Below are 21,743 nucleotides of genomic sequence, written 5' to 3'. Positions count from 1 at the left end.
CTTCAGGCAATCCAGCTACTGAAGAAGGCCATTTGAGAGAACCTACATATTCTCTCTCTTTCACACGCACAACTACGTACACATTTGCACTAGAGATTATCATTAAAATGTTCAGATATATTGATTATATTTTTATAATTTGTGTGTGAGTGTGTTCTCTGTTTGCTGTTGCACTGTGGGTTGAGTAACCACAAAAATCAGCATGGTTATGTGAGGTGACATTTCAAATCACTTTCAGATTCTTCTGACCTGCTTCCTATAGGCCTATGTTTTCAGCACCATTATAATTGCAGCAGCTATACTGAATGTATTATCATATTTATCCTGTTCCCTAACAAAACCCAACCTTTTAATAACCTTTACAACATAATAATTACCACAGTGTTTGCACTGTATCAGTCCCTCATGGACAGCTGGCCTTGAGTCTTATATATTTGCCTGTAGCGCTGTGTCTGACACCATATCTGACATTTTGACCACTGCATCTGCCAGACATGTCTATCATTCGATGTTTGCAACTGGCAGCTCTCCATAGATAGTCCAAGGCCGGTACACACATTCTACAAAAAAAAAAAAACCTTATTGTTGCAACTGATAGCTCAAATGATTAAAGTCTTAGTTGATTTCTGGGAAGTCTGTCAGCTTGTAAACATTATAAGACTGAGGGAAACATTTATACTTTGCACATTGATGAGCTCAAGAGCCTGGAAACAAACAAATCAGCCGGAGAACATGTGAGAACATAGAAGCATGTCCACATCGTTTTGTCACAGAAGAGGTGTCATATCCCAGAGGAAGAAGCGATGAACGCGTATATTTCTGACCTGATTCTGGTGTCTAAAACTAAAAAATATATATCTGTTGATTATTTATGATCATTTCTTTACGTGAATTTTTAGCAAAGAATGGCAGATAAGAGAAAGGGTTTTGCATGTCTTGCTCATACGAGCATAAAAGCAGCAGCCGGATTGAGAAAACACCCTGTCATTTTGAAAGGTGTTGACTGATTTTCTGTAAAAGAGCAGCTCAGACAGTAGCACAGCTGCAAATCACAGGTTTATATCAATTCGCTCGCTCGAATGCGTTATCGTTTCTATAGTAACAGCTCCTTCCCAGGGACTTTCTGTATGCTCGCATTAAACAAAGCTCAATAGTACACAACTAAACAAATTAAAAAGTGGTCTTGTCATCTCACTAACAAAAAAAAGTTTTTATTGTTCGTATGTTGACAATGTCTGTAACGAGAGCTGTATGTAAACTTTTCTGGAAGGAGTCTAAAGTGTCAGGATGTTCTAACTGTATAGAATGTGGAAAGCCATTGTGTTTGAAATATTGGATATAATTTGGTGTTATTTAAACATTTAATATAAATAACAACCTGATTAAATGTATAGTATTATTGTTTGTATCATTTAGGCCATGTCGTATCCAATAATCTAATTATCCATGCATACACACAGACACACACACACACACACACACACACACACACACACACACACACACACACACACACACACACACACACACACACACACACAGACACACAAACACGGACACACACACTCACAGCTGTGAAAAACTTTGGTATTTATATTGCTGCCAGTTTCTTTAACAGCTCTGTGACTGAATGGTGTTACATCCTTATTTTGTAATAAACGTGTCAGACAAAATAGATTTAAAAAATGCCCTGTAATATTTCCAACATGTACAAGAATTTCTATATTTCTTTTAAGAGTAAATTCTCATTAGTGCAACCATAAAAAAAATTCAGTTTGTTTTTTCAGGTGCAAACTCTTGCAGTCTCGTTGACTCATTTTGTGTTTGGATTGAATCCTGCCTCTCTTGTTTCTTTCTTTGGATAGAAACATCAGCCAAATGAACAAAATGTAAAGTCGTATGGGATTTTTTAAGCGCATGGATCAATAGTGTAAATAAAACACCAGTGATTGTTACTAAGTGGTGCTTACCCTCACTCTCCCCTTTATCCTTTTTCTCCACACTGCTGATGTATCTTTGGAGAGTGCAAAAGGCACAGCTGGGACCCAAATCCCACGTTGTCATGATGTGGGTGTGTTAAACCACAAGAAAACAACAAGAAAAGAGTGCACAGGTAGAACTATGTGTATATCTATCTGATGATTATTTACTAGAGAAAAGAAAACATTTGGAGTGTTTGATCTTCTACATTTCTCAGATGAAAGTAGTTTTTGCTCTTGGGGACCAGTCAAGTGTGTTATATTTTTGGAGATATTTGGTCACACAAACACACACACAGTAAAACCCTACTATTCGACACCCTACCAGTCAGGCTTACTCACATTTTCCTGTCTCTCAGTGGCAGGTGGCAGACTTGTGAATGGCGCACTAAGCCAAGTCGATGGTGTGAATGCCTGTACGCTGCTCGCCGCGTTGTCATTGCACGACCTCGGAGCAGTTTGATTGCAACCCATCTGGAGCCAACCAGAGTGAGAGAAAAAACTTGGCATTCATTTCCATGCACCAAGACTTTTTGACCTCAACTTAGAGCAGTAAATATAAATACTGTCATATCGTTACTGTTTCTCAAATCAGGATCAGTCGATATTAATACACCATATTAACTAAAGTATTAGGACACCTGACTCCACTTATATGTGTTCATTTACAAAATGTTACCAGAAATTGAGTGTCACACGATTATATAGAATGTCTATGGATGTGGTAAATTTATATTTTTCCTTCACTTGTAGAAGACCCAAAACTATTCCAGCATGACAAAGCCCCTGTGCTCAAATCTAGCTGAATAAAGATGATGTACATGGGTTGGAATAAAAGATCCTGAGTGGCCTGCTATAGAGCACTGACCTCAACCCTATTGAACACCTCTGTGGTGAACTGGAATGTCACGTGCACCCTAGGCCTCCTCACCTCACCTACATCAGTACCTGACTTTACTAACACCCTTATGGCTGAATATTCACACATCTCCTCAAGCACTCTCTAAAATCAAGTGGAACATCTTCCCAGGGAAGTTCATGTTAATTTATGAGCAAATGTGGACTATATGTGGATTAGAATGCTTATATAGGTAACATGTAAAAACCTATATAGCTATTTACTAAAAGCTAGTTCCATCTGTTGTCCACTTGCTCATTCAGATCTCGCTTGATCTGCTGTGAAATTATGGTTTGGCACATGTTTTATGCTGGATGCCCTTCCTAACTCAACCCTCCCCATTTATCCGGGCTTGAGACCAGCATTAAGAGTTCACTGGCTTGTGCAACCCTGATGGCTGGGGTACTTTCTAAGTCAAATGTACCAATGTGAAATGAGCCAACAAAGTTAAATGTGAAATTCACCAATTGCATTTCTCTTCATAATAGAGTTGTATTGAAAGAGTTTCTCATTAGTTCTCCATTGAAGTATAATTATTGCCTCTGTACTAAGAGAAAAGCTCTAATCCTTTCATTTCAAGTCTCAGCCTTGATTCATTACTCACACGGGGGATAAACAGCAGTGCATCTGTGCCAAGAGGCAGCGAGAGCGTCAAGGAGTTTGATTTGACTCTCATAAAAACTCTCATAGAAAGGGGGGTCTTGGAGGTGCAGATGAAATTAAGCTTTTTACATTTGTCTGAAGGTTCTGTTCAGACATTCAGACAAAGAAGCAAATTAACATGGGCTATAAATTAGATTTTTTTTTTTTATACAATATGAATTATAAGAAGTGATCTAAATTGTTATGACATAAAATCCATAAAATCTATGTATTATTCATGTTTGAGGTACATACAAATTCTCACGTGGCAACAATTCTGGAAACTTTAGAAAAATCCCAATTAAATGTATAACAAGGTGCCATGAAGTGATAAAGAAACATAGGAACATTCACATTTGGAGTTCTTTTGGAACAATTAGAGTAACTCTGATATAATTTTCACTGCTCATGGAATGTAATGAACACTAACAGTGAACAGTGATTTTATGCATCCTTTTCTAATAGGTTTCAATTGTTATTATTATTTTTTTTGCAGCTCCACTGTCTGTGAGACCAGAAAAATTATGACTGAGGTGATTTCGTAAGCAACCATGTTTTTCGGATCATATCTAAAATCTTTGCTGCTGGTTGAAAAATATAATAAGGAAAAAATTTAAAGGCAGCCTTAGACAACATACAGTATATAGAGATCAGTCACCAAAATTTTAAAATTTGAACCAAATGTTTAATTTGAAGAAACAAATTCAGAACTATAGGTAACAGCAGCTCTATCTGAAATCACAAATCTTATAAATAAAAACACTGATCCCTATTGCATATTCGCCAAAAAACTAGATTAACAAATTAATAAGACCTAACATTGAACCTTGAGCTATGCCACAGGGCAAAATAATGGATAACGATGCACATTTACAATGAATAACCAAAATTGCCCTCACTGAGGGGTTGAAAGCAAAGCAGGTAATGATATGCATGATATTCCTGTCCAACATTCATGCCTGATATACCTGAGGTTGCTTAGAAATAAACACCAGTATCCGTTAACTTTAAAATATCATCTATATCTTGGGTAGATCGGGTTCCTTGCTGTGCATTGGACAGCAGAATGACCAAAACGTATTTCGGATATCGTTCTTTCTAAATCTCTTCCAAAAGCAGTTCCAGATCAACTTTAGGAAATCTTAGTGAACATTAGATATTCAAAAAGAAAAATAAGGTAAGACTCAGAAATTTTCAATAATGGGTGAATAGCAGCATGTTAAAAGAGTAAAAAATACCCAATGTCAATGAATTATTCATAATAGAGATCAAGCAAGGTCCAATTGCATTTATTACATGACATTTGACAGTGTGGTGGAGAAAAAGTAAAGGTCAAGCGTCTGAGGGAATATGAAACATAATATCATAAAGGTCTGGGAAGGGTGGAGGATACAACTGACCCAACAAAATGAGACTAGATGTAGCATCACAATTCATCAGTGTAGCCACAGAATATGAAAATCTCGCCCATCTATCCAATGTCAGTAATCTATGTATTGCAAAAATGCAAAGAAGAGCTCAAAAAATCTTTGAAGATAATGAAACCAGAAGTGAAATTTAAACCTATTATTAACCTAATAAATCTATTAACCTTGACACAGACAATGTACCATTCAGACACTTCATCATTTAGGACTCTGATTGAGATCATGTGTCGTGTTGTTGGTGAAAGCGCATCCAGAACAGGTACCAGAAGAACTTTAAAGAACTTCAGAATACCTATTTCACAAAAGCATTCGGCAGCAATTAAAAATCTGCTGGTTCTATATGTGAATTCTGAGAAATCTGCATCATATTGTACAGTTTAAAAGTTTATTACAAAGGATGTTTATGTATATTATATAATAATTCACCCCAAAAATCACCCCAAATCCATTGAGAGAGTTTGTATGACTTATGAGTTTTTCTCTTTGCTGTTTCTCTTTTTGGTGTTTATTTGATTTATTAACACAAACAAAGAGAAAATCACACATGAAGGAATGACTATTTTTCAGCTGTTTTAACATCAGAAATCGCAGAAAAGTATTTGCCTAGCAATCATTTCACGACAGAAAACAGAAAATGGATATTTTTTAATAAAAATTATGATATGCCCATTATTAATCCATATAATGTTTGGTAAATTGCTGTGATATAAGAGGAATGAAATACATGTTACACTATCTCTGCTCTATGTTTGTCCTTGTTACATGATCCTGCTCTTGATTATTTTCCTATAACAGCACAACACAATGTTTCATTCCCTTTTAATTGATAAGTTGTTGTCTCTCTGTATTCACAGAACAGCTTGTGTGCTGCAGTTAATAATAAATGGACGCTCGGATAAGAATAGCTATTCCAAGGTCCATTAAAATGACAATTTAAATAAGAGCACAAAAGTTCATATTCAGAATGACATGTACATCTCTTGCAAATTGCGCTGCTTCTTGTATTTCAATTATGTCCAGTTCCATTCATTACAATCAGAGCATGTAGTGTTCTCGGGCGCTTCTGCCTTTCACTACAGCGTAATCATCTACAATTATCAGTCCTGCCTCTGAGTCAGCCATATTTATTTTCTTAATGCTCTCTCTAACCATATGGCTTCCATTTGGAACATTACCTCTGCTTGGTTTGCTGGTGAGCTTTTTGAGAGTTTCACTACATTTTTTATATAAAGGCTGGTTTGAGAGCTTGCGTTCTTGTTAGATTTTAGCCCGTCTAGGAATGAGTCGAAACTGCGCAGTGAAACTTGTACAGAATGGTAGTTTAGTGTATTCCAAACAAGTTGTCTGAGCATTTAAACTATGCTTTATGGACAAAAGTGTGGTCGTATGTGGAACCTTTTTGGTGTCAAGAAAGTTTTGCCTGGTTTCTCAAGGTTTAAGATTGTTTGGATCTGAAGATAATGTTGTTTCCAAAAAGTGTATGCTAAACAATTCTAAACAACAAGTTATTAAGTAAATAGGACGGAATAAAAACGAAAACTGACGAGGAGAGACATGATGTTGGGAGAAGCCCTGATGATCCACTGTTTTCTTGATCCTTTTTCAAAAAATTCTATTAAAACTCTCTCCGTATCTCTCTGCTAGAAATGAAATTCCAGAGTTTTCCACCACTTTTCACATTACCACAAATTCTCAATACTATTTAGTTGAGGTTGTGGTCCACTTGCAAAAAACACATTCAAACACCAGTTTCTAACAGTCATTTGAATTTCTGTAATGTCTGAGAAGGCGAACTGAATAGGCTCATTACTCACTCTGTTCTTGAACTTTAGGTGCTTTTGTCTTCCAAACAAACCCATCACAAATTCTGTCTTCTTGGCATCAGCATGAAAGATAAAACCATGGCAGGTTATTTAAAAGGGCTGTGTCCCACTGAGCTGGTTAGATAACTGAGTAATCTCACCAAATTCATTTAGCATGCATGCTTGTCGGATAAACTCGGAAGTTGATAGGAACCACTTTCATCGTACTAACAAGCATTATTTTGCCTTAAAAATGTAAAATTAGTTTTGGCCTTTTTATGAGATCAGCACTAAACAATGGCTTACAACTAGAAAAAACAATGCGTACATTTATGGCATTTAGCAGACAAGAATTAAGGGCCCTAGGGGCCAGCAATGTCAGATTGTTGGTGTTCAGATTTGAACTTACAACCTTCTGATCAGAAGTCCAACATCTTAACCACTGAGTTACCCCTATCCTTAACTAATATACAATCCTAAATAATAACCAGTCAAACACTAAAAGAGATTCAGGCTTTTCTGCATCTCTCAGCCCTGTGTACTGTGAACAGATCTGAGAGTATCTAGGGTAAAACTTTTTTTTATTGTTATGCATATTTCTTCCCAGCTCAGGTGCTGACATTCCCATTGTGATCAGCGATTTTTCTTTTCTGCAGATAATTATGAAAGAGAAGCCCATAGTGGAAATGAAAGTAAGGATTTACAGCAGCAGAGTTTACTGTCTTGACCTCATTTATGAGTTATAGTTTGGAGAAGGAAGGGATATTAGATTACACTTGCACAGTTCAGCTCATTAATTTGAAACCAACAGAAAGGATGACTGGAAATGAATAGGCCACGAATGGGAGGCCTCGCTGATTAAACCTGGAGTGCCACACCGAGCAACACACCATCAATCATCATAAAAACCTCCTACAGGCTCCAAAACATGGGAGCTTCACTCTCTCTTCTCTCAAAGCCACCATTAGTTCTGAGCTCTTCAACCTGAGACCTGTTATAGAAGAGAATGAATGTACTGGTTGTGTATGATGTTACACAAGCCATTTGGGTAAGCTGTTAAGGAATGCTAGAGTTCTGAATCAATACTATAAATAATCAATTGGGAGACCAGTTAATAGAAAATGCACCATAAAACATTCATCAGGGGGAGTGGTGGCTCCAGCGGTTAAGGCGCTGGGTTGCCGATCGGGAGGTCTGGGGTTCAAGCCCCAGTATCGCCAAGCTGCCACTCTTGGGCCCTTGAGCAAGGCCCTTAACCCCCTATGCTCCAGGGGTCCCTTACGAGGGAAATATCAAGGTCCGTGAAGTCGGAGTGACGTGGGGCCGCCTTCCCGTGGGCTCACCACCTGCAGGAGGGACCGTGAAGGAACGGTGCTGTGGGGATTGGGCAGCAGGCGGGGGCCTGCTTAGACTGCTGCCCCCGCGACCCGAATTACGGATAAGCGGGAGAAAATGAATAAAAACATTCATCACATAAAAGAAAAATTATGATGGACTACACAAAGAGACCAGGACATTCAAATGGACAAAAAAAAGACAAGTTCTGACTTACAATTGTCTACTAAATTAGCTAGTAATTAGTAAAGTTGCTCTTTTGTTTATACATATGTTTATTATTACACTTTGCTGAAGATTTGTTTTTTTCAACTCCTGCTCAAGATCAGAACCAACAAGAACATATATAATGAATTTAAATATACAGAAACCTGGTGCTTATAACAGTGCCCAAATAAACCAGCGAAAACAAATGGTACATCCCTTTCGTTTTTCAAACACATGTATGACTTTACAGAGTTTTTGTCATAATTCTGACACTATTCAACAGTACAATCAACTGATTCATTTGAAAGCATTAAAGTCTGCGTTAATGTTACCCATGGTGTTATTACGTTCCTTCATAATGCTACATTTACTCAACTGAGTTAATGCCCAGGGCATGATAAAATAATATTTCTTTGCCAATGAATAAATGAAAAATGAAAATATATTTTTTTAATTGGGCAATTAAAACGTGTAAATATTTTCAATCTTGTTTAGTTTATCATCATGAGAAATTTGTTTTGCAATTTTTTTGCCTTATTGATGTATTGATTTACTTGGGAATTTGCAAACAGCACCATAGGTTACTAATTGTCCTCCTTAATAACGTTATAGCTTCTTATCTGTATGGTTTCACGTACAGATAAGCGTGCCTGTAATCGAATTGGCTATATGTGTGCATGGCACCCTGTAATAGCCCGGCATCCCATTCAGGGTTTATTCCCTCTCTATCCAGTGTTCCTAGGACAGGATCTGGATGCAACATGACTAGGTTTGCAAAAAAAAAAAAGGTTGCGGGTGTAATTACTTTTCACTATTTTTATTTTTTTACTTTAAGGCATTATTCAAAATTAAATACACGCAAATGTATGCTTTAGAAAACAAAACAACAGTTTAAGGTGTGAAGTGTAAGGTGCAGACACTGTATCCCACACCAGGTTTCTTTTTGTGCAAAATTTCAGACACATACCTGGCAACCCTGGCCAGTATCCTAAAGATGTTTAATAGTTGATGCACAAAATAATACCCATATTAACAGTTACTGGAAACGTTCATATCGAGTGCGCATGCGCGCGTTTATCAACGTGAGAGCCGGTGAGACATGCAATTAAGGTTATTCCCATGCAAGCTTATTATGCACTTATTGTGTATGTGTTCGTAGCATCCATACAGTACATGAGCGTTATTAGACTCTAATGCACGCAGTGAAAAAGCGCAGTAGTCCCTTTGCAGGAAAGTGCGCCTGCATCACTGATGAGCCCAGAGGCGGTTCCTGATGAGGACCAATTGAAAATTCCGAGCAAAGGCAGGAGGAAGAGTATGAAGTGGGAGGGCGGTGGTAGTTGGGACAGGTCCTGCAGAGCGCTGACTGTCAGCGCGTTTCGGTGTGTGTGTGTGTGTGTGTGTGTGTTTCTCAAAGCGTGATAACGAGACCCGACGATCCATCATCTGTGGTCTGTAGCGGTCCACGCGTGTGCGCAGTCGGGACGCAGCACCTGGCTCCAGATCTCTATCATCTTCCATTTATTTATTTATTTATTTATTTATTTATTTATTTATTTATTTATTTATTTATTTATTTACTATTCTTCTTCTTTTCATCTCCCACCCCTCCACACTGAGGCTGGGTGATAAAAGTACAGGAGCTGCGGACTTTCCGGCTCTTCTCCATTCGAGGAAGTGAACATGTACCAGGGCCACTCTCAGGTAAGATTTTGTGGGTTTTTTTCCCCGCACATTTTTATCAAGGTGTTGGCAGGAATAATTTGGCCCGTGCATGGGGCTGAACCGGATCATCTGTGCTGCTTGCGTTCCCAACACGATGTATAATAAATCACTATTTGAGATCTTTGTGGAGATGTTAAAGCACTTCTGAGGAACCTGAGAACTACCTGCTTTGATTGTGGGCATCTTGCATTACAAATTAATTCTATATTAAAAAAGCTTCCTCTGGCATCTTCAAGGTTTATTTTTTTTTCTTTCATGGTTCCAAGTAGTAAATAAACCCCCAAAGAACCCTTAAGGAAGCCTTTATCTAAGAAAGCACTTTTAAGTTACACATAATTTTAGTTCTGAGAAACTTGTTATGATGACCATCAGAACTAAAAAACATCTTTTCAGTCTGTGGTCCTCCTTACAGTGGAATGTTCAACCCTCAAGTTTTTTTGTTCATGTAGAATCATAAAACCGGAGACTTTCCTTTCAGTGAAGGTTCCAAGAAGAAATCAAACACCCAGTGAACCCCCCCCCCCCAAGGGAACCACCTTTTCATGTTTGAAACTTCTGAGGAACTTAAGGTGATAAATGAGAACTACCAAACATCTACATAGTTATCTGTGTTTGTTATGAAATTATTGTAACTTTTTATATACAAAAAGGGCTTCCACTAGCACCCTCAATTTTTTTCTCTGGTTTGTTTCCCTCAAATAGAATCTCAAACCAGATATCGTTGCTTTCAGTAAAGGTTCCAAGTAGTCATTAATCACCCAAAGATCCCTTGAGGAACCCTTTACCTAAGGAACCACTTTTTTCTAAGTGTAAAGGGAACTTCCTAGGATCGAGAGGCAAGGATATTGATTTACAGAGTTTGTGGACCTTCTGTTACCAAATATCTTGCATAATAAATAAATGTTTTGATGTTTTATTAATTCAAAAAGGCTTAAAAGGCTTCCTCCAGCACCCTCAGGGGTTTGCTTAGTTCATGTTGAATTCTAACACAGATGACTTCAATTTCAGAGAAGGTTCCAAATATCAAGTATACTTTTTATATTTGTATTTGGAACTTTTTAGAAACCCAATGTGACAATCTTGATTCAGAGCTATCAATCATTTCATCTGAAGGAAGAACCCTTAAAGCATGGTCTAAGAAAATGAAGTAGTTCATGAATTTTTGGCAGCAGACCTGGGGTATTATTATAAATTCATCTCGTCCTGTAGAAACTAGTAAATGGTTAATGGTTCTTAGCATTAGAACTTTCTCTTGATCGCTTAAACCTTCTGTGGTTGAAAACTTTTTAGGACAAACCAACAAAACTGTTAATTTGATGTTTGCCAAAGTGGAAATCGTTATATAGCGTTACCGCACTTAACAATCTCCTGTTAAATCCTGGTAATATATTACTATGTAACACAACGGTATGTAAAACACATTCCATGTCAGTATTCCATGTCATATATGCAAATGAAGTACCATATAAACGAGTTGACAAGCGTAACATGAATTGATTCTCCAGGCAGCGTAAAAAAACCCACATTGCATTTCTTTGCACAAACATAGATATCACCTGAATGTACAGTCAACATCCATGTGGTCCACGTCAGCTCGCTGTGACCTTCATACAGTCTGCTGAACTCCGATTCCGCCTGCTAGCACTCACATGACTGATGATGCTGCGCTTGCACTTCACCAGAACTGCCATCAGGTGCGATTTGCTCCAGAGGCTCTGACGCTTGACGCTAATTCTCCTCCAGTGCCGCGTAAATCAGAGCGCGTGTAGGAAGCGTCTCCTTGTTTTCCATGGAAAGAGTACATTATTCATGACTGATGGGTTGACGGAAAGTGAGGCTGTCTTTGTTTGTCAGTAATTTTGCTGTGCAAGCAAAGATTTACACCCACATAGATATATGGGGGATCTTCCTTTTTTAAAAAAAAGATGAGACACTGATGCAAAAATGCTTCTGTAAAAGAAACTTGACAGACACTTTTATCCGAGAACCTAATACGCTACGTGCTAGTCACACATAGTGTTAGTGTGTGTGACTCAGGTGTGCTCAGTTCACACTAAATCTGCACTAAATTGACAAATAAAATTCTTTCATGATTGTAAAATTATTTTTGCCCTCAGAGATAGAATGAAGGTGATATAGATTTCCCTGATAGAGAAAAACAACATCTTAAAATGTTTTATTTAATAGTAATATATATACATATATATATATATATATATATATATATATATATATATATATATATATATATATATATATATATATATATATATATATATATATAATCCCTTTTACTTTGTTTTTTTCTTTATTATTATTCTTTTTTTTTATTGTGTTATCGACACATATTATTACATTTAGGGGTCCAAGCACCAAAGCCACAACTAATGTGTTCTGTTGCTATCAAGTTCAAAAATGAACATTCTGATGCCTGTATAAATTATTATTTAAAAAAATAATAAAAATCTCCAATTTTAACCTCTAAATCGTGTAAATACATATTATACAAAATGATCAGTACAATTGTACAAAACAGACTGATGGCTGATTGCAGGACAGTTTTATGGTACAGTTGTTAGCGTCAGGTATCAGCTCTGTTGTTACTCAATGTTATTCATTGAAGCTGTTTGGGCATGTTTTTTTTTTTTTAGAATAATTTCCTTCTTTTTTTCTTCTTAAAAATGAGGTCTCTGAAAAAAAAAGTCTTTGCAGCATATTTTTTATCAAATTGCCCAGACTACATTGCATTCAGGAAGTAAAATTTTTGCTACAGGGCATTTTGTGTTACAGTGTTGTGTCACCAGGACTATAGTCTTGATCCTAAACAACATAAATGATATCAGGAAATACAGTGAATGCTGCATACACACACACACACACACACACACACACACACACACACACACACACACACACACACACACACACACGTTCTGAACAAAACATCCGCAGTAATATATGAGGCTCGGGCCTATTGGGAGGTGGGGGATGTGCCTTGTCCTGCGCTGTCTTTACTGAGACTTAAGAGTAAGGCTGTTGTTTTTTTTTCAACTTCTTCAGAAAAATGCTAATTTCTTCAATTATATGTTGCAAGATGGTAGAAAAAAAATGCTTTGTTTGAGACATTAAGTGCTGCAAACCAAACATGTTCATTTGTACAGCAGGATCATCTGATTGCACGGTGTATGATTTATTATTTAGTACAAATGTTTGGGTGAATCATTTCTTCAGGCTTAAACTTAAACATTAAATTTGTATTTGTCTGCAGTTCCTTGTATCTGTTTTAGCTAAACAAAGATCATGTAGTGATATAGGTTGTCACTGATCCTCCATGCTATACATCCTGGAAGTCCTTTGGGAGTTTCCCCCCTTCTATAAAATGCACAGATGGTTCAGTGTCTCATGAAGATACATCCACAGCTGCTGAACTCAAAATTTATGACAATCCACCTACATAAAATTCCAGCTAATATCTGGATGAGCTAACTACCATGATTTAATAGTCACCTGCAATGCTTTAACATCAGTGATCGGTTTTATGTAAATAAGATGCACTAATAACTGAAAGCACTAATGTCTATATTCACACTAATGCTTCACATGAACATTTTGTGACTAATGGCACAGACGTTGAACAGATGAAGACAACTGTTTGATCATGAATTTGAAACTATATGCAGAAGCTTCTCCACAGTCATCTGTAAACATTGGATTTGTCATTGTTGAATGTTTTTAGTACTTATGACATCATAAGTTTGCTAATAAGAGTATAATTATAGAAGCTCCTTGTCTTGTCAAGCTGTCTTTAGCTAAATAACGCACATTTATTGGATAAGATGGATAAAGGATCTGCTATAGAAGCCCAACATAATCATATAAGTCCATAAAATTATCCGTCATTGTTTATATTATAAATCATATACATTTTGTTAATCAGTTAAACCCAAATATGGAAAAACGACCATTAAAGGAGTGATAGAATTTGTGAAAGCTGCATACACGTGAACTACAGTGAGGAAAATAAGTATTTGAACACCCTGCTATTTTGCAAGTTCTCCCACTTAGAAATCATGGAGGGGTCTGAAATTGTCATCGTAGGTGCATGTCCACTGTGAGAGACATAATCTAAAAAAAAAAAATCCAGAAATCACAATGTATGATTTTTTAACTATGTTTTTGTACAGCTGCAAATAAGTATTTGAACACCTGAGAAAGTCAATGTTAATATTTGGTACAGGAGCCTTTGTTTGCAATTACAGAGGTCAAACGTTTCCTGTAGTTTTTCACCAGGTTTGCACACACTGCAGGAGGGATTTTGGCCCACTCCTCCACACAGATCTTCTCTAGATCAGTCAGGTTTCCGGCCTGTTGCTGAGAAACACGGAGTTTGAGCTCCCTCCAAAGATTCTCTATTGGGTTTAGGTCTGGAAACTGGATAGGCCATGCCAGAACCTTGATATGCTTCTTACAGAGCCACTCCTTGGTTATCCTGGCTGTGTGCTTCGGGTCATTGTCATGTTGGAAGACCCAGCCTCGACCCATCTTCAATGCTCTAACTGAGGGAAGGAGGTTTTTCCCCAAAATTTCGCAATACATGGCCCCGGTCATCCTCTCCTTAATACAGTGCAGTCGCCCTGTCCCATGTGCAGAAAAACACCCCCAAAGCATGATGCTACCACCCCCATGCTTCACAGTAGGGATGGTACTCTTGGGATTGTACTTATCATTCTTCTTTCTCCAAACATGTTTAGTGGAATTATGACCTAAAAGTTCTATTTTGGTCTCATCTGACCACATGACTTTCTCCCATGACTCCTCTGGATCATCCAAATAGTCATTGGCAAACTTAAGATGTGCCTGGACATGTGCTGGTTTAAGCAGGGGAACCCTCCGTGCCATGCATGATTTCAAACCATGACGTCTTAGTGTATTACCAACAGTAACCTTGGAAACGGTGGTCCCAGCTCTTTTCAGGTCATTGACCAGCTCCTCCCATGTAGTTCTGGGCTGATTTCTCACCTTCCTTAGGATCATTGAGACCCCACGAGGTGAGATCTTGCATGGAGCCCCAGTCCGAAGGGGGATTGACAGTCATGTTTAGCTTCTTCCATTTTCTAATGATTGCTCCAACAGTGGACCTTTTTTCACCAAGCTGCTTGGCAATTTCCCCGTAGCCCTTTCCAGCCTTGTGGAGGTGTACAATTTTGTCTCTAGTGTCTTTGGACAGCTCTTTGGTCTTGGCCATGTTAGTAGTTGGATTCTTACTGATTGTATGGGGTGGACAGGTGTCTTTATGCAGCTAACGACCCTAAACAGGTGCATCTAATTTAGAATAATAAATGTAGTGGAGGTGGACATTTTAAAGGCAGACTAACAGGTCTTTGAGGGTCAGAATTCTAGCTGATAGACAGGTGTTCAAATACTTATTTGCAGCTGTATCATACAAATAAATAGTTTAAAAATCATATATTGTGATTTCTGGATTTTTGTTTTTAGATTATGTCTCTCACAGTGGAAATGAACCTACGATGACAATTTCAGACCCCTCCATGATTTCTAAGTGGGAGAACTTGCAAAATAGCAGGGTGTTCAAATACTTATTTTTCTCACTGTACATCCAACACTGGCAGGCTAGACTATATGTCATATTGTTTGTGACTCCATTATTGACCTTATTGACCAAAAACCTGCTATATGTAAATGAGATCTTCAAAAAAACATTATTTTTGTCCGTGCTCGTCAGACATTGTGATCCAAATAATCCAACCCATATTCATCCTGTTCAAATAAACACCTGACAGTTTTTAACAATGATGCAACAATGTTCTCTGGGTTGTTTTCTAATACACTGCAGGACATACAGTAGCTGCAAGAACCAGGATAGGCTATTTCTGTCCATATTGTGCAGCCTTACTGCCTGGGGGGATGAAAATCTTTTGCCCAGGCATTGAGCTGGACTGAAACTCGGGTTCTCACTATTGCGGTAATTGTAGTCTGCTCGTGTCAGCAAGCAAATATGTACTCAGGCAGTGACTGACATTTCCAAGACATTTATGAGGGCAGTCAGCTCCTGTAAAAGCAGGCGTTCATTTAACTCGTGCATGGTTAGATTTTCTGCATGCTCATTAGAGCCGGAAAACTGAAGAATATCATGAAGAATGAAATGACAATAATTGATTTATAGTCAAGACTGACTATTTTTTAGGTCGCTATAAAAATTTATCAAAACAGGCCATTTCCTCGGGTCTCATCTTTTCCCTTGAAGCACACTTGCTCTAACATAAATCACCAGAGTAAATATCTTTAATCAGTTCCTCTTGATAATCCCATCTCCAGGTATCAGTATGAATTAATATGATAGAAATATTAAACAACAAAAGAATAAATGAATATTTAATGAGGAGTATGTATATTTACATTGCATTTACATACAGAGATTATATAGGTAATATTAGCTGTTTTATATATATATATATATATATATATATATATATATATATATATATATATATATATATATATATATATATATATATGAACAGTTAAATGTCAGATCTGATCTCTGTGCTAGTGTACGAGCCTTACAGCCTGAGCGACTGAATCTAGCTCTGAATCTAGTTCTTGATTACTCCCTGCTTTCTTCGTTATCCCAGATGCGTAGACGTCTGCATGGAGGTGGGAGACAGAGATTTGCTCTGTTGTGTAATGAAAGATATGACTGATTCGGTAATGGTTCAGTGTAAATGGACCAGATGAGCTCGTGACAAGCTAATTTTCCTTAAGATAATACAGGAAGTACATGCGCCACAGTAAGCTCTGAATCCCATGTAAAGCGAGAGGGAGAAAACGGATGTGAGATGTATCAGAGTCTAAAATATTTACCTGCATCCACTGGTAGATAAAATGGAAATTAAAACCTGGGCGGTTTTAAATAGCACATTATTACAAGCAGTAGTATAATTTCATTATGTTATTTTTTTTTTATATGTTTACCATCCATTTGTGGTTTGGTCTACTCCATTCAAATCACATCACACAGTCCTAACACGATCCCGGTGCAATAGGCAGGCGAGGTATGCTAGCGGATTTGTTATGCAACATAAAACCTGCTGTACTGACCATTAAAAGGCTTGTGCATATTGAAAGAAGAATGAGCAAATGTTTACTTTGCATTAGTGGATCAAGTACTGGTAGTAGTTTGGCATCATTTAGCATAAAATGCTGTTTATTTTAGCATTATTGTTATAGACAGCAAGAAATTGCAGTAGAGTCCTGAATTTAAGGACCTGCTTAAATGCCTACTTGTCTCATTAGATTAGTGCATGATCTTCTGGATAAGTTTGAAGGAAACATGTCCTGTTTTTTGTTTTTTATTTCCAAATAACAACACGCTCTGATTCTCTGACTGAACGCACAGCACGGCCCCAGGTGTGAGAGGCGCTGATCTCATGGTTTTCCTTCAGTTTACTCCATGTGCTTTTTGTTGACACTGCAATGGACTTTGGTTTTGGTTCTGTCTCTAACCAGGGATCAGTCCTGATCAGTTTGGCAATTTGGGTTAGATTAGATTAGATTCAACTTTACTGTCATTGTGCAGAGTAGAAGTACAGAGCCAGTGAAATGCTATAACTAACTAGAAGTTCAATAACAATATATTACAGATATACATAGAATAAAAAGTGTATGCACGTGTTAATGAGTAGATATCAGCTCAGTGCAATGAAACGGTGGTCAAATATAGAGGTGTGCAGATAAATGAGGTAAAAATGTCCAGTGACAATCAGTTGACTATGCAGAGTTCATTCATTCATCATTCATTTTCTCCCGCTTATCCGTAATTCGGGTCGCGGGGGCAGCAGTCTAAGCAGGCCCCCGCCTTCGACTGCTGCCCAATCCTCACAGCACCGTCCCTTACGGTCCCTCCTGCAGGTGGTGAGCCCACGGGAAGGCGGCCCCACGTCACTCCGACGTCACGGACCTTGATATTTCCCTCGTAAGGGACCCCCGGAGCATAGAGGGTTAAGGGCCTTGCTCAAGGGCCCAAGAGTGGCAGCTTGGCGATACCGGGGCTTGAACCCCAGACCTTCCAATCGGCAACCCAGCGCCTTAACCGCTGGAGCCACCACTCCCCCCTATGCAGAGTTCAGGTAGTAATTATACAGTAATTTGCATAGAGGCAAGTTAAACCATTATTACACCATTACACCATTGTTTATATTTGCAGTACAATATATAACAATAAAAATTATGTTTACTGACAGTTACACACTATTACACAATGAGTTTTAATAAATTTAATAAAGTAGAAAGAATGTGTGGAAGTGAGATTTTGCAGATCTTTTCGCCTACACTTTATAATTGTCGAATTTTATTCTCATTTTCATAACAAACAAAACATACACATTTCTATTGCCACCACAGTTCAGTTTGCAGTTGCTGATTTTTTGTTGTTGAAAAAAATACTTTTTGAGTCATAAATAATGCGCCAAAATGTGTACTTTGGTCTGTATAAAACTAAATAAAAAAATGCAACACTCAACGCAAGGGTATATTGAATTAAATTAAGGGTGAATATTGTAAAAAAATATGTGTAGGGTCACTATGCCTTAAAATACCATACCATAAATACATTTATATAACATTCATTCATTCATTCATTCATTCATTCATTTTCTCCCGCTTATCCGCAATTCGTGTCGTGGGGGCAGCAGTCTAAGCAGGCCCCCGCCTTCGACTGCTGCCCAATCCTCACAGCACCGTCCCTTACGGTCCCTCCTGCAGGTGGTGAGCCCACGGGAAGCATTTATATAACAATAAATTTAAAAACTGCATACGTTTAACATTTATAACATATTTGTGTTGATGTACACTATGCGTACTTACATAATGTGAATTGTTCGTTCGTACACACACACATCGTCACATCTCTTCGCAGTGTATCACGATACATCGCTGCACCAATCTTAACAATGTTTTAATTTTTGCATAATGTAGAACGTCCTTCCTTTATCTCTCTTCTATATATGTTCTATTTTCGGGGGATGGAAAATTTGCAGTGCCGGGAAGATCAGGCAAACAGATGATCATTACTTTTTAATGCAATATATTGCCAGCACTGTAAACCATGATAAAAGATTAAGATTTTTATTTTTACATTAGGGTGTAATATTGACACACGCCCATCTGCTAAATCAGACCCAACACAAAATCAATAAGGTATATGAAGACGAATGAGGAAATGAGCAACACTTCCCCTTACCTAGCAGGACAGAAGAACCTGAGGCACTGAGAGCACACATGAGTACGTGCAGATTATAATGTAAAGTCAATACTGATTCCACTTGGCTGTTTTACACACATACACACACATATCACTGCTCACATTGAATTAAATACACTTATAATAATAAAGCATTTATAAGCCGTACTTGGACTTGCAAATTCAGAATAGAAGAACGACATGGAGCAGAAGAGAAACTGTGATCCTGAAAATGAATTTGGGTTGTGTTAGCCTTACAGGAATCACAAGACGGCTCTTATCTGTGAAAGGACGGTGGGTCTTTATCCATGTCAGTCATGCGGTATATGAGGGACGCACACATGCCTGAATGAATGTCTTGACTGAACCCTAAGGCAGGCCAGGTATTTCAGGTTAACAGCTAATCTGTGAAATCCACTAGATTTATAGATGCAGTTGCAGATGTTGTGTCACATTTCCTGCTGAACCAGATCAGGTAGCTCTAACAGTCGGAACAGATGCCTGGCTGGGATATACGGCCTGTGATCTGAGCAAAGAACAGCGAGGATTATCAGCAAATGAGGCCAGAGCACAGATTCAGATCATGCCAGTTTGTTTGTATTGCCTTTTCATCAAACCATTTTTTTGTTTTTTTACTTTCAGGCTTTTACATAACATTATCTCATGCTTTAATACCATGAATGCCTATCATTTCTAAAACATTCGCCTCTGCTGATAAAACGTCCCAGATGCCTGTATTTGAATACATTGTGAATAAATTGCCATTCCAAAACGCACGATTCATGCTAATTAGCCATGAATGTGACTCTGAGGAGGCAACGTTGACCTTAAGGGTAAAAAGATTAATGCAGCTTCTGGGCTCGTGTTCATACCAACAAGCACCACATCTCCAACGCCATGGCCAGTTTGTCTCTTGTGACTGCTGCTGATCTTGTTTGAAGGGGATAGAGTACGGGAAATTATTAAAGTGTTCATTTTGTTTCTTATCTTCATAATAATGTTTCTCAGGAAACAAAAAAAAATGGCATGTTATGTGGAAAAGGGCAGATAGCGCTTTCCTCTAATAACGCTATCCCACCAAAATGTTATAGGCTTTACTACGTGTTGTTCACGTTAATACCTAATCAGTTCATTTCTACTTTTTGCTGAGCTCCTCTATCTGTTCCTTAAACTCTTTTGTAATTTGTGTCAGATATTTTACAGTTTGCTCCATCTGTACAAGTTCTTTTAGGTTTTTCTTTGCTGTGACTAGCAACCAACATTAGCTGTTGATGTTTATTAAACATTTTCTTGTAATGAAGTAGACAGTTCTAGGGTTCCAGTTAAGGAAGTTTTTAGGGCTAGGATAGAACCAATTTTTTCAGTCTGGAAAGACTTATTTGTACTGGAAAAAAGAGATTAGCTTGAAAACTGCTAGCATGTAGATAGAAAAGGATCATAAATTGTAAAGCATCATGAACAGAAGCTACATTTGTTGGGTTGATGCATATGAAAGCAAGAATGCTCTTTACGCTTACCTTTAATACTTATTAGATGCTGCTTACGATTTAGTAACAGGTTCACTGTGATTTAAATGACTTTTGTTTACTTTTTGAAGGAAAATAGAATCAATTATGCTCATTAGAAACCATTTTACTCATATCTACACCTCTATCAACATGTTAGACTAATTTGCATAATGGAAATCAAATATATAATATGCTATTAAAGATGCCCTAAATATTTTATTCTATCTATTATACAATATTTAGGTAAAATTCAGGTAACATTCCAAGAAAAATCCCTTTAAATTGTAAATTTTTTCCCCAGGATTGTGGCTTATTGAAATACTACTTTTAGCGTCATTAAATAATGCTCAATCTAATAAAATATATGTACAAAACAAAAAAAAGAAATCTAAATTTCCAAAAATTTTCAGTCATCTCAGGAATATTGTAATGCTTCGGAAATATAGGAGGAATACGACAAATATAGAAAGTGCTGTACAGGAAAATTGTTTAACTGGAACAGTGGCCTTTACCATGTTGAATAAGTCTTTGTTGGGAAGATACTTCCTGCTAGCAGAATTGTTTTTAAAGAATTTTATAATAAAAACTAATATAATTAAGCATAAAGATAAAGTGTAGAGAAAGTGACATGGGGATTGAACATTAGCAGCTTTTTTAATTTAGCACTTGGTGAAGACCAAAATTAACTTTTATTATTCTCCAGCCACCGAGTGATTTTGTGTCCACAGGCCCTTCAGAGCTGAGTAAGTGCAGGTGTAGGGCTTCAGGTGATGAGGATTCATTTGCTGATGCTAGCAATCCACACGCTGCTTGCGCTAGCACTTCCACACAGTGGTAGCGAGGGCCTATTTTCACACAAATAAACACGATGCCGGTGTTCAGCCACACAAGGGACCAGCGGGTTTCACACTCTGTAATAAATAGTAGGGGCTGTATTTGTCTTCGGAATGCACATTACAGG

The 21,743-nt window shown here is 37.7% G+C and overlaps 1 protein-coding gene across 2 annotated transcripts in view; it reads left to right on the top strand.

The window, feature by feature from the left end:
- Window positions 1–9,877: 9,877 nt before the first annotated feature.
- Window positions 9,878–21,743, top strand: part of pex5lb (peroxisomal biogenesis factor 5-like b) — a 41,468-nt gene continuing 29,602 nt past the window's right edge. Inside the window, exon 1 of one of the 2 annotated variants that reach the window (XM_083525120.1) lies at window positions 9,878–9,994. In XM_083525120.1, the coding sequence (XP_083381246.1) occupies window positions 9,974–9,994 (21 nt within the window). In that variant the 5' untranslated portion in view covers window positions 9,878–9,973. The remainder of the gene's footprint in view (window positions 9,995–21,743) is intronic. The other variant, XM_083525119.1, reaches the window with a different exon arrangement.

The sequence above is a fragment of the Silurus aristotelis genome (assembly GCF_946808225.1).
Source record: "Silurus aristotelis genome assembly, chromosome: 22".
Lineage (NCBI taxonomy): Eukaryota > Metazoa > Chordata > Actinopteri > Siluriformes > Siluridae > Silurus > Silurus aristotelis.
The sequence above is the reverse complement of the archived record's forward strand: the minus strand, read 5'-3'. Positions and strand labels throughout refer to the sequence as shown.